The sequence below is a fragment of the Eleginops maclovinus genome, chromosome 12 (assembly GCF_036324505.1).
Source record: "Eleginops maclovinus isolate JMC-PN-2008 ecotype Puerto Natales chromosome 12, JC_Emac_rtc_rv5, whole genome shotgun sequence".
Classification (NCBI taxonomy): domain Eukaryota; kingdom Metazoa; phylum Chordata; class Actinopteri; order Perciformes; family Eleginopidae; genus Eleginops; species Eleginops maclovinus.
In genome coordinates, this window is record NC_086360.1 from 26,277,235 (window position 1) to 26,291,821 (window position 14,587).

Sequence of the window (14,587 nt, forward strand, 5' to 3'; positions counted from 1 at the left end):
TATCAGCTTCTTTACTATTTGGATAACATCTCCTATTGTTGATTACCTTTTGTTCCACCTCTCTAGGTCAGAGGTGCAACAAAAGCGGACCTTTGCACCAGAAAGGGAAGTACAACTTGGCTTTTCAGTAAGGTGTGACGCTCCCCAATAAAGAAAACAAACCCCTTTTACTTCAGAGAGGAAATACATTCTGAAACGCACCCTGAAGAATGTCTGGTTTCTAATTATCAGCTATGATAAACGATAAGGACAACTCTGGCTCACAATAACCTGCAGTTTCTATAGAGTATTTTTCTGCAAAGAGTGGAAATTCATCGCCACATCGATGCCTTTCAGGAAAAATAGGCTACCTTGCTATATATCTAACCTACATCTTTTAGTTCTGATGGATGAGCCACAACAGAAAGAAAGAAACAAGTCATACAGACACATTTTATGTATGACGTGTAAATATTTGCATTGGTATTTTAAGAGACTATACCCAATTTCTAATAAAAGGAGAATAACTACAGACTGAAGGCAAACTATAAAGCTGAGCCCGACATGTCTATTAACTCCACTCATACTTTCCATTGTGCGTTCACCTCTGAAAGACTTTTAGGAGCTGGTTCTAACCTGCGCAGAGAAGCAGACATATGACCGTGGACTTATGCTAAATTTAATGGACTCTTCATTGCTTTCATTTTACAACCCAGGGAGAATCCTTTTCATCTAACACTGAAGCAGATCAAAACCAAACTACAAATAAAGGACTGGAGAGTCATCTGACAGCCGTCCTATGAGGACATTACTCTGTCCTCTTTGAGGCGAGCAGCCAATCAGCTGAGCAAGAAATAAACTCTGACTCCGGTGCATAATCAGCAGAGGAGCGCTTGATAATGCAGCGGTCTCTTCTCTGCCGGGGCGAGGGTCGCGTCCACCAGGGGCGTTTGTTGGCGGTTCTTTTAATCAGCCTCAGATTAATTGCTTCACAGACACCGGAAGCTTACATTCCATTAACCGGTGGCTTTCAGATGTGCGCGGAGCCACATTAACAGAGAATGACAACTTCCAGCCTCTTTAAAGAATCGATAGGATTAAGAGCCTCTAATGAGGACCACCACAGAAAACACGAAGCGAGAGAGAGAGCAGGGAGAAGAAGGACACAGAGGGAGAGGACATGTGATACGTCATTGTTTCATCCTGCTTCCTGGGGGCGTCCAGCAGCAGTGAGCTTTTACCTTTAATGGCTCCCGTTCTGTCTGCTCCACGGAGCCGTCCACCGTCTTGTATTTGCAGTCCTTGTCCCTCTGGTCAATCGTGGAGTAACCATCTAATGAGGGCAGAGAACAAGGGTCACTTAATCCACTCTGTCCGCCATTTAACAGAAAATAACAGCGTTGTTTTTACAGAAGTGCCTGAAAATAGACACAGATTACCAGACTTAACAGCACTGTCTCAGCTTGTGTTTGTCTAAACTTCCTGGCCTTAAGTTATTTACCACCAGAGAAGATTTAAAGAATCCCTATTAGGCTTTTTTGGAGTCTTCCCTTTCCTGTACTGTGCATTTCCTGAGGGTTTTTGTGCATGTAAATGGTCTGAAATGGCTAAAATCCCCAAAAGGGCCCCTTTAAAACAAAGATCTACCTCGAAAAAACTAGATCTGCGGTGGATTTTGGACCCTGTCTTTAAAATAAGCTCTACATTTATCAGCTGTGATACTCACTCTAATGCATCTATAATCATAATTAAGTCATTTCATACTGTATATATGTTTCTTGAATTGGTTATTAAGCACACATACTTTCACTTCTGGTGCTTGAGAATAAATTGAAGCCAATACTTTTGTATTTTTCATTCAGTAACTCTTTGAAAACTGGACTTTTCCTTATAACAACTAAGTACTTCCACCTAACAGAGAGATCTGAGTACTTCTCCCTCCTCTGGTTGCAGCACATGTTTGTCAAACTTTTGAGTGACAGCATGGACGGAGAGTTCAAGGCATATTTCCATACAGTTTACAAGGTCTAACAAGCCTTTATGTAATTGTTGTGTCTTATCACACTGGGGGTATTCCTTCTACTGCTGTGCTGTCTTTCTAATTTTGGGGATTTATTGACTTATTTATTATTATTGTCTTTTTTTCCTTTGACCTCATTTATTTATTTATATTTTATTGCTTGTGTGGAGAATGTGTTCTGTGTTTGGGATAAGTGGGGAAAAAGGCGGCACATATTGCTGTCATGCCCCGTCTTGATTGTGTTACCCTGGGAAAATTCAATAAATACATATTAAAAAAACTTTGGAGTGACCTCGTGTGAGATCCAAAAAAAGAGCTCATGCTTTCTGTGTAAAAACTGCGGACCTTGCACCCTGACCGCGACAGGAAATATGTAGCTTTTGCAACAGTGAGGATTTGGGTCTGTTTCAGCAGTAATAAATCAAATCTCCTCAGAGAGGGTTTCTACACATAAAGGGAAGACATTTATATATTTCTGCATTTGAAATGTTAGCCCTTTACATATTAATATAAACTCTACTGAGCTCTGAATGTTGTAAACGAGCCATGGTACACGTTCCTCCTGAGAGTCCTTCTCCCTGTTCAAAGTCAATGTAGGAAGCTTCATACAAGTACATACTGAGTATTTTTAGCCCAACTTTAACTTGCAGCACAATTCCTGAAGGGATTCTCGGACGCTTGATAAATATGGACCCAACACGATACACCCTATGAGGATGTCTTTGAGTAAGTGGGTGGAAAACAGCCTCTAAAAAGAGAATTCTTAATGGCAAACCTTATTTTATCTCCATAAACCAGCGAAACACTTCTGAAGTTTGAACAACAGCCGGATTTTTACTGTGAAAGGAGACCAGCGGAGGAGCTCTGCACGATGACATATTAAACGTGTTTTTATTTAAGTGGAGAACCACCCACGTGTTTTAGAGTTAAGCTTCTAATGAAGGCCCAGCTTTGTACCAACATCTTGTCAAGAGAGGGGGTCTTACATGCAGCATCAAAGAGCGTCATGTCTGCGAGATCACAGCGGTTTGGATTTCCAGATAAAAAGAAAAAAGCATCCTGGCAACGCTTGAAAAACTAGTGGAAGAGACGTCGAATCAGAGACACTGTTTTGGAAACTGGAGAGAGATTAGAGCTTTTCGTTGGCGAGGGACCAGCATGCAGTCTGGCTCTTACCTGGACCCAGCTCATCCATAGGTATCATATCACCACTGCCACATTTCCTGGAGCCTGAAAAGTATTCATATGCCATTTGTAGACAAAAAAAGAACTGAATCATGGAGACAGACGCTGCTGCTTTTTCAGGGGAATGGTTCCCGGCCAGCGAGGGAATAATGCAAACAGGTGTGAGCGCCGCGATTCATGTGCATACTGGGATGCAACAAAAAGAAAAAGAAGGACGGCACGGAGCCAGAAACCTGCGATGCTTTGGACTCCTCTGTCAGAGGGATGTTTGTTGTTGAGCAAATATTCTGCAGAACCCACTGACCTGATTATGTCAATTTAAAACCTACAATGAAACCAAACAAAATACTTCAGAATCTGAAATAAGGATAATTCTTTATGTTAACTTTCAAAGTTTAAGGATTTTATATTAATGTATGAGCTTATTTTTTACCCCTATGAACTGCATTATTGCAAAATGACACACCACACAGAGGATGAGCGTAGCATTGTGGTACGCACAGAGCTTCAATACAGCCAGGAGGGAATAAGACATGTCCTCAGCAAAGAGACACACAATCACACGCTGTTTCCTAGATAGTTTGTTTAAACCTGCATGGAGGACTTTATCCGCGGGATACTTCATGCAGGACTAATTTGAAGAAGACAGTAATTGGTGCTGGTATTCTATATGTTTCTAATGGTCACATTAAAAGACCATAAATACCAATGAATGTACCCTCCATGCAGCCAAATAAACATGTAGGTTATTAATGTCTCTTATGGAGATGGTCCAAAAATGAACTTGGACCCTGTAGTTCATTGTGAGTACTCATTAGATCACAAAATGTGTATTCATCAATGGCTTTATCCGGTATAGTCCCCAAAGATGCACCAACATGTGGTTTAAATTGGAGATTTCTTTATTTTTAAGTCCAGTTATGTTTTTATTTCTAAATTTGAATAAATGTTTACTACTGTTTTCACACACACACACACACACACACACACACACACACGGTCACTGACCTTGGTTCTTCTCCATCAGGGGGAGGGTGGTGTCATCGTAGCCTGGCTTGCCGTTCTTGGTTGCTTTAGGGGTGACTGTCACCGTGGGCTGAGAGGAGGGAAAGCAAACATGAACACAAAATCACAGCTCCACCAGGGACAGGAGGGACAGAGGGACAGGAAGGACAGGTGGGACAAGAGGGACATGATGGACAAGATGGACAGGAAGGACATGAGGGACATGAGGGACAAGATGGACAGGAAGGACATGAGGGACAGGAGGGACAAAGGGACAGGAAAGACAGGAGGGACAGAGAGACAGGAGGGACAGGAAGGACAGAGGGACAGGAGGGACAGGAAGGACAGGAGGGACAGAGAGACAGGAGGGACAGAGACACAGGAGGGACAGAGAGACAGGAGGGACAGGAGGGACAGAGAGACAGGAGGGACAGGAGGGACAGAGACACAGGAGGGACAGAGACACAGGAGGGACAGAGGGACAGGAGGGACAGAGAGACAGGAGGGACAGAGACACAGGAGGGACAGATGGACATAATATAATATAATATTTATGATTCTCTTTGTCCATTTGTCAGGATCATGAAAAACTTCTAGTCCGATTTCCATTAAACTTAGTCTACAGGTGAAGCGTGGGCCAAGAAAATAACCCTTACATTCTGCAGCAGATCTGAACCACAGCACAGTTGCACTGACTCAGTATCCATTTGCATTTGGTGCTACTTGCACGTGGTGACAAATTAATCTGAAAAATGAATTCACATGAATGCCCTCCTTAAGTGGGAACAACAAAACCGGAGAAAAATTGCCAAAATTAAAAAAACATCTAATTGCGATTTGGTCTGCTTTTCATTTTCACACAAATGCTGGAAACACTAATACAACACAAAAGCTCTTTGAAGTTTCCCCAAAATTAGTATTAACAGCATCAAAGTGGGAAAAAATGACTCAGGGAAACTAACTTGGGTAATGGGACCACCCAAGGAGCACATGAATGCACCATTGGCCTAGCTGGGAGGTCATTGGAGATTTATTTTCTAACTATTTTACCAACTGAGGATGCAAATACTCTTTAGTGGTTCTTCTCAACATGTCTTCTCTCTAAGTCTTTCAATAATATTCTTTAAAAACCTGATATAACAATATCAACATCTTTGTAGAGGCCATGTTTTTCATACATTGCAACTTAAAGCTCAATAACACTTTGAAGAGGGAAGGATTGACTAAATTGCACCTCAGCCGTGGCGAGACTCATTGGAGATTTATTTACAACTGATTTTAGTAAATGAGGAGTAGCTAACGATGCTATTTTCTGTAGCATGTAAATAATCTCCTAGTGGGACACTTCATGCATCACAAAGTGGGTCTTCTCAACATTTTGTGTCACTAAATGTTAATCAATGATACTCCTTAAAAACCCACTTAACACTAAGGGGTCCAGACACCATATGACAGGTAACAGGATCAGCGTTCTGTTACCTGGAAGTGGCTTTTGTTCCAGCCGTCCTTGGTCAAAGCGTTCCTCAGCTCCTTGTAGCTCCAGACTGTCTGCAGCACGTGTGACGCCGCCTTGGTTTCGCGAGCCGATTGGCTGAGAGAGGGGGAAGGGGGTCACAGACAGGTAGGAAATAAAGACACAACAATTAAAAGACAGAAACCCAATATTACCCCAGACAGTGACGACTGGGTTTGATAGCACGCGAATCCATCCCTTTATTCAAAGACGCAGCGCCCCCTGCACGGCTCCAGGGTCTAGGTTTGAATTCACAGCCAGATGAGTGCACATTTCCTTTCATTAGCTACCTCTGAGCAGCCAGTATTAATTACATGTGGGTGGGGGCCACTCTTCAGAGAAAGCTAATCTCGTGTGGGTGAGAGGAAATTCAGCTATTTGGTCTGAGAGGATTTTTCATGCAAGTTAGAGTGACTCTCTGATCAATACTTCACCGCACAAGGGCGGGACTTTGAGAAGTGCTCTTGTTCTTCAATTAAAAGTAAGGGGGACACACTTCAGTTTGACTGCCTCTTACAAACACCTGCGTTAATATCCGTGAGTTTTCATAGCAAGGTAGTTGTGGAGAGCTTCAGAAGTATGACGACACACTTATATAAGCAGCAGCTTCAGAGACCCTCCTCTTTAACAATGCCCCCCCCCACTTCTGAAACCTGTTAATTAATGCGTGTTAGGTGTGTGTGTGGGCGCACATTGCATTAACCTCCATGATTATAAAACGCTTGTTGCATTCAAGGTCACGCAGTAATTATTACATGTGTCTCCACGGTGTATCTACTCACGGTTTACATTAATATGCATGTATCGCTGGTGTTTGGCTCACTGTCAGAAGTAGAATAAGATTGACCCACAGAATTAAACTGATGATAAAACCCACAGGAAAACGTGTGTTAAAGCATCACTGGACAAAGGGAGAAATCATGTAAAATATGAACTCTTTAAAAGGGTATTTTTGCAAAAAGGCAACAAGAGTTGAGTGTTAAATGGTGCATCTGCAATAAAGGGCTGCCTGTGTGTAAAATTCAGCCTACTTCACACATCAAGCCTTGAAAATAAAATGGTTTGAATGAACTTTATCTAGAAATCATTACATTTTAAATGTTGTTAAGTCACTTTAATTTGTGATGAACTTCGTATAGTAGTGGAAGAAGTACTCGCATACGTAAAAGTACCAACATTACGTCATAAGAATACTCTGTTACGTTAAAGACCTGCGTTAAAGTGCTTGTCATGCACAGTGGCTCACATTAGAGACATAGGAAATGACTGGATGATGCATTATCGTGTTGTCCCAGCTGGTAAATAGAGTTCATTTCAAACTTTTATAAACTGCTGCTGGATATCCTAACCTCAACATTTATTTTTACATTAGTAAAGTAACTCAAATATAGTGGAGTACAATGCAAGACACTTTTAAATGGTCTTTAGGTCTTTATAATTGACCTGCTTTCATTGACCAGTAGGCGGTGGTGGCAAAGTCCATAGGGGCTTGGCCTGGGAACTGGAAGGTCACCAGTTCAAGTCCCCGAAAGACCTAGTGCCACCGTGGTGTCCCTGAGCAAGACACTGGTTACCTACACTGCTCCCCGGGCGCCGTACATAATGGCAGCCCACTGCTCAAATGCAGAGACCGCATTTCGTTGTCCTAGTACTTGTACTCTGTGCAATGACAATAAAGTTGAATCTTCTTCATCTTCTTCATATTGTTTTTAATTGGTCTTAAAGGGTTTTAACTTATATATAACTATGGTTTTATTACTATCATCCTTTCACATTTTATCGCACATGTTTGCTTTTATTTATAGCGTTTTATATCTTATATCTTTGCATTGATTTTCTTAGTCTTGTGTCTTATTTTTCAAAGAGAGGAACCATTCCTGTTATTATATTTTGCTGCTCTGCTGCACGTCTGAAAATGTCTCACCATCTGATCCGAGGGGAGTTTATTGTTGTTTGTTTTTAACTTGCGATGTGTTCCATTTTTGTAAAGCACTTTGAGCTGCACGTGCTGTGTGAAAGGTGCTACATAAATTAAGCTTTATTATTATTATTATAATTATTATTATTATGATGACCTCAAAATTGCAGTACTTGAGTAAACGTACTTCATTACGCTCCACCCCCCGTCTGTATTTATTTGGTCTCACCTGGTCCGGTTGATGGCGACGAGCTTCTCGATGGCCTGAGCCTGAGCGAGGGAGCGGGCGTTCTCCGAGCTGTCGGTGACGATCTCGTGGATGGTGTTGAGGATGGCCACCACCGTGTCCTCCTCCAGGTTCTTAGCCGGCCGCTGCTGGCCCGAGGGCAGGTTGCTCACCAGGTCCCGCATGGCATAACTTCCTGTTAGGGCACGAGTTCATCATTTTAGTGACAAATGAAATAGGTTATGATATGAGGTATACTTTTAAATATGCCTTGACAAGTTTACAGTGCATCTTCTGAGGGTGTGTAGAGAATTAGGACTTTTCCACCATCTCATACACTGGGATTAGAGGCTGAAAGGACCTGTTTGAGACCTTTATGGTAAGGAGGAATAAATACAGCCTTTCAAAGGGAATGTTCGCCTGAATATCGCTCGAAAAACGACACAATAACATCTACTATATTTCTGTTGATTTTAAACCAACATGCTCTGTAATAAAGGCTTGAATCAGTGTGTGAGGGGGTGTGTTCTGTACCGATCAGGTCCTTGTTGCGGCGGTCGATGGACAGGTTGCGCAGCGCGATGGACACCGCCCGTACCACCTTGTCTGAGTCGGAGCGCAGCAGCTCCACCAGGATGGGAAGACCTTTCTCCTTCCGCACCGTGGCTCGGATGTAGTTGGACCACTGGGGGGGGGGGGGGGGGGGGAGACAAGAGGGCGGGATGTGAGTGCTTTTCATAATTTTTAACCTTTAACCTCCACTCTGTCAGCTACTTCCTGTTTGACATTCATGCAGAAACACACAGAACCACCTGGGAGCTGCCCAGCATGACCATACATCTTCTATTTGACCACTGCGAATGCTCCAGTGAAGGAGGCCAGGTCACCTCCATGAGGACACACACACACACACACACACACACACACACACACACAATCACTCATTCACTAACTATAAGCTCTGCTCCTTGACTTATTCACGACATCACACGGCAGGGCTCTGAATGGACATGGGATATCATTTGTCTTCATTTAAACATCAGTGGGTTTTACCGCTCATTTTTTTTGTACCATGAAACATTAAGTTGGACATAAAAGGGTTTATCTTCTGAGCTCTGAGACCCCAAGAGATGTAATTAAGGCGAGGACACGCCTGGGAGATCCACTAGGTGGCAGTAGTAGGCTTTTAGAGACAGGTTGATCCAGTCGTAGAGAAATAAGAAGTAGCAGGGAGTGAGGAGGATTTAAAGAAGCAGCTCTATCCTCTCAAGGAGCGGGACATGCTTCGTCCAGATGTGACAGAGTGATGTGTTAGCGGCTCGAAGGGGCCTGATCAGAAATCCTTTTTTCGTGCAACCGAGGGGGAACTTTATAGGGCAAATACAATACGTTTAGCTAACATAAATCAAATCACATAAAGAGTATGATTTATCTCTTAAGGAGGACATATAGTGCTAATTCTCAGGTTCATGTTAGTATTCAGGCATCTCTCCATGCTTTAATGTTCAAAAAGCTCTTTATTTTTCTCATACTGCCTGTGCTGCAGTGCCCCTTTTCACCCTCTGTCTGAAACCAGAGCCCAGTCTGCTCTGATTGGTTAGCTGGCCGGCTCTCATCAACCGCTTAGAGAAGTCTCGCTCCTAAACCTGTCACGCTAGCCAATAGAAGCGTGAGTGTTACATAGTGATGTAATTATGTTATGGAAGTAAACAAAGGAGAGGAGAGAAACACCCTCTAGCGGAAAACTTTCAGATTTTAGCCTTTGCAGACCATTTACATGCACTAAAACCTATATAACACACTACAGGAAATGGAAACCCCCCTAAAAAGGCATAAAAGGGCCCCTTTAAAGATCATTCTGGTCAGCTCCATCAGGAAGAACCAAACAGAAAGGAAGATTTCTCCTGAAATTGCTCACCTGAGCTGAAATCACTACTGCTGAATTATTAATGGAGCAAGAGACTCAGGGCTGGAACTCCAAAAATGAGTGAAGGCGTTTTTACCCGAGAGAGAGAGAGGCTGCTGATTTCAGGACTGAAAGATGTGTTTATAGGCTGACACACGGGTGTTAAGAGAAGCTCTGCCTGCTGGAAAAAACGCAAGTGACCGCTCTAGCCCGAGGTGCTGCTCGTAAACTGGCATCTGACAACCAGCCTTCCCTGTTGATAATTCACTGCTGCCTGAGAGCAGCTGATCCTGCTCCACAGCAGCCGCTCTAATTAGAATAAAAAGTCTGATCCTGGGCGAGGAGACTCTTATATCATCCATCATCAGAGGCAAACACCTCCAGAGGAAAGTTTGTTGTGCTTTGCTTATCTTTCCCTTATCTGGTCGTGTCATCCTACTTATTTCACGGCTTGCTTGGCTCCTGGAAACTGATTGGTACATTTTGAAACTCAGAGATCTGCTATTTCTAGATACCTGACCGTTGCTAAGGACGCTCTAAACTCAAGACGCAGTCGTATCAATCAGCAGAGAGGAGTTAGGACCTCAGCTGTTGCCAAAAACACAAATGAGTTTCCAGTCTGATACTATCTGAAATCACCAGTCTGCCCGGAGACTATTTTCTGTTCACACACTGCTTATACGGTTTGTCCCATGTCTCAAATACCTCTGTACTTCCACTTGCTGTTTTGAGGTATTTTTCCGTGGCATTTTGAGAGACACTTTATACACCTGGACACTTCTCATAATCAATGATTGCCATATTGACTACTGAACGAAAGTTACAGATCTGGTTGAAAGAGCAATAAGCAGTTATAAGTTATACCAATGGGTTTTCACACTATTTTAGTAACAAACCACTATACTAGTGCCGAAAAGAAGCCACTTTATAGAGTTAATTGAGCAGCCTGTACTGATTTGGTACTGCAAGCAATCATTGCTAACTAGCTACTTAAACACGGCTATTGTCACGTGAAGTCAGAGCAGCTGAGTGCGATTTAAAACAGCATCAATGATGTGCACAACAATCAGGAAGTATCCGAATTGATAAACCCTAAACCTCTAAACCCTTCAGACTCTGTATTCCTGCTACTGAAAGGTCAACCACGAGGACAGACGTTGGAAGAATACAATATGTGAGCAAATACAATCCAACATTCAGACAGGACATAGTGTCCCCGTGTTGTACCCTCCCACCACCCCCTCCTCCTCCAGGGACTTACGGTCCACTGTCCAGCGCTGAGGTTTTGCAGAGCCCCTGCAGCCGCCTCCAGGGTATTGTAGTTCTGGCTCTCCGTCAGCAGAGACAGGTACAGCCTCACCACTTCCGGCTGATACAGCAGCTCGAAGCCTGCAGGGAAACACACACACACACACACACACACACACACACACACACACACACACACACACACACACACACACACACACACACACACACACACACACACACACACACACACACACACACACACACACACACACACACACACACACACACACACACACACACACACACACACACACACACACACACACACACACACACACACACACACACACACACACACACACAGGTTAGACTATCTGGCAATACAGACAAGCCAATTAGGCTGAGTGAAGGTACCAGCAGAACCAGAGTCTCTGAGCTTTATCTCAGACCATGGGGAGGGGTTTTTAGCGAGGGCAAAGAAGCTTGGGTTTACCAGAATGCACCGTGTCTTTTAGGATTGCAGGTAATTGCAGGAATAACTGGTCCAGTGTTTAAAACTTAAGGTGGAAGACTTTTCTTTTCGTTGCTGCCTTCATTAAATCAAAGAAGCATCACTATCTCAATAATAAATACAATTCAAATAATAATAAGAAGAAGGATTTCAAGGAAAACAAGAAGCTCAATAGACATGAGAACAAATCAAATCAAATAATAATAAAACAGAAAACCCACTCATAAAATAAATAAAATAAAATGAATAAAAAAATAAAATTATTAAATAAAAAAAACTATATAAATAAATAAAACTATATAAAAATACTAATTAGAATAATTACGATTAAATCATCAATAACCCCGCGCTTTAGCTGTAAATATTGTCTGTTTCAACCTATTTAATTTGTATCTTCTCGTTTTTTTAATGTATTTAAATGTGTTTCTGTTGTCTTAATATGTCTAATACAGCTCTGAATCTCCTTACGTTGAACTGTGCTAAATAAATACATTTGCCTTTGAGTAAACGTTTACATCTCCTCAGCAGGGATTTGAAGTTAAATACTGTCCACTCGGCTTCACTAGAGGCTGTTTTACCTCCGTTATAAAAGGCAGTAACGTTGCTTAGAAAGTTTACGAAGCATTATGACTGAATACACTTATAAATGAGGCAATCACAAACAGGAGAAGCTATCGATCCGACCAAGCCCAGAGCATTGGGTTATCTCACAAGACACATTCCACTACAGTCGATGATTAGGCCTCTCTGATGGAAGAGTAATCACATCATCAGCTGTTACAGAGACAGCGTTACATTAAATCATATTTATTCATACAGGGTCTTTCTTATTCTGCACAACTTCTTAAGTGCTTTACTAAGGATCAACAAGACGATTCAATTAAGGAGTGTGTGTGTGTGTGGGGGGGGGGGATTTAAGAGCGAGGCTCCTCTTGTCAAGGTCATGTTGAGCTGCTCTCATCTCTGGAGGGAGTCGTGCATTTTTTATGGAGGGTGGGATATTATTTACATTTAGTGGGTAAGAATGGCATATTAAATTAAATGAAATCAAATATATAGGAATATGACAAATGACTTAAAAATGTGCATTTTATCAGAATTAAAGGTGTTTTTTAAAAAGATCTCTGCAGGTTTTTACAATAATAAAAATAATGATGCTTATTGGATGATTTATGCCAGAAAAAAGCCCTTTTTTACTGGTGGCTAAAATCTTCTTTTGCAGAATGTCAACAGCAGCTTCCTCATCCTCACCACTGTAACCAATATCCAACCCTTCTTCTATCCCAGTCTAGGGTTATAACCCACTGTCTCCCACTGCTCTGATGCATGTATTTCTAAGGCTGTATTTTGAAAGGTATGTTGTGGGCAGGGATATATAGAAACAATATTTGATTGGTGCTCAAGCGGGGGCTGACAAAGCCTTCAGTGCATTTTTGGAGTCCTTTCTGTTACATAGTTTAATGGCATGCAAGCATTACGAGGGCATCTTAAGGTAACATTATTTCCAGCAGAAGAAAAGACAAACAGTGAAAGAAGGAAGGGTGTTCTTTGTGAGTTTTTACAACGGGTATCCACATCCCACACCCGTAATTTGCAGAGCCGGGCGCACTCTGCCAGATTCAGACACAGCTACACAGTTGTTAACACTGGAAATGCAGGGTTTTTATCCCTGTGGCGTTTCCCCGACCGAGATCGTGCCAACCCGCTCCAGAATGTGCGTGGGAGGAACTGCGAGGATGTGACTGCCTGACAAATCTGCAACTTATTTTCCAGGAGCCGTCATGCACGGGACCTGTAGTCGTAACCGTGTGCTCAAACATGAATCACATCAATGGGCTTGTTCGGGAGGGGGGGGGGGGGGGGGGGGGGGGGACGACAAACCAGACACTCAGCAACATTCTGCATGCTCCTCATATTTCTGGGCCTACGGGGCGCACACTCAGCAAACTGGAGAGCATCTCGTGATGACAGACACTTCATCTCCAAGGCTCTCTGCAGAACATGTCAGCCATGTTCAACCTTTGGTGCCAAAACTGTGCTTTTCTTTTTTTTTTGGGGGGGGGGAGTATAATCTGCAAATCCACTTTTCCTACATCTTCTAATTCCTCGCAACCAAGTGACTTGTGAAATTGCCCTTTTTTTACAAATGAAGGAGCTGAGAGAAAACACAAGACATGTGCTGCTCAACAAAGGAGGATGAGGGTGGAGGGAGGGGATTCACTCAGCCTTTTAAACTAATTCCTTTATCCTGAGTGGAATTCTTCGCTGTAGAGCCAGAGGATATCTTCCAGAGCTTTCACTTCACTTTCCAAAAAAGCACAGGCCAGGATGTTCTCACTGCAGCCGTACTGTGTGGTGTCGTCGTCAGCCCTCTCCTGCTACACTTTGTCCCGTTAGTCGTCAGTTTGTTAGGCTGGATTACAATTCATAGGGGAGACGAGCTGTCAGTGTGACGCGACCTTGGCTATGCTCAGGGCGAACCGCAGCCCTATATTCTGTGACGGACAGAAAACATGATGAGATTAATGCAGTATGGATGTTGTATGGAGTCTATGCTTGTGTTCTTACTTTATAACAACTACTCTGATCCTTTACCTAACAGTGAAGTTAAAGTACGCATACTTGAAATATGTTTACTATAGGAGATAGACCCCTGAATTAAATGCTGTATGTTAGGAAAATGTATTTAAAGGAGCTTTAATCAGTATCTTTGCACTACAGGGTTCCTAAGGCTTAAGACAGGAGGTTTAAAGACTTATTTATGGCCACTCGGCACATTATTTGGAATATTATTTGAAAACAAAAGAGAAATGATCATTTTTGGGATTTTTTCAAAAACAGATAAATAAAATCCTTAAATTCATAACATTTTGTAGCAATTCAAGTCTTAAATGTATTTATTAAAGACCTTAAAATTGCAATTAAGATCTTATTCTTCGATATCCATTTAAATGCCTTTGAATCTGTTTAAACATGGACACAAATCCTGGAATTAACAAAGCATCAAATGCTAAAGGGGGTGGCTCGTAAAGACAAATGAAAATTAATTTGCACCCGCTCCCCTAGCCTCATA

General features: G+C 42.4%; 1 protein-coding gene across 1 annotated transcript in view; it reads right to left on the reverse strand.

The window, feature by feature from the left end:
• The window catches only part of LOC134873733 (splicing regulator ARVCF-like), a 116,538-nt gene that overhangs the window by 6,708 nt on the left and 95,243 nt on the right, over window positions 1–14,587 (reverse strand). Inside the window, 6 exon segments of the mRNA XM_063897541.1 lie at window positions 1,221–1,312; window positions 4,193–4,280; window positions 5,669–5,780; window positions 7,850–8,042; window positions 8,381–8,531; window positions 11,014–11,141. Coding sequence (XP_063753611.1) covers window positions 1,221–1,312; window positions 4,193–4,280; window positions 5,669–5,780; window positions 7,850–8,042; window positions 8,381–8,531; window positions 11,014–11,141 — 764 coding nt within the window.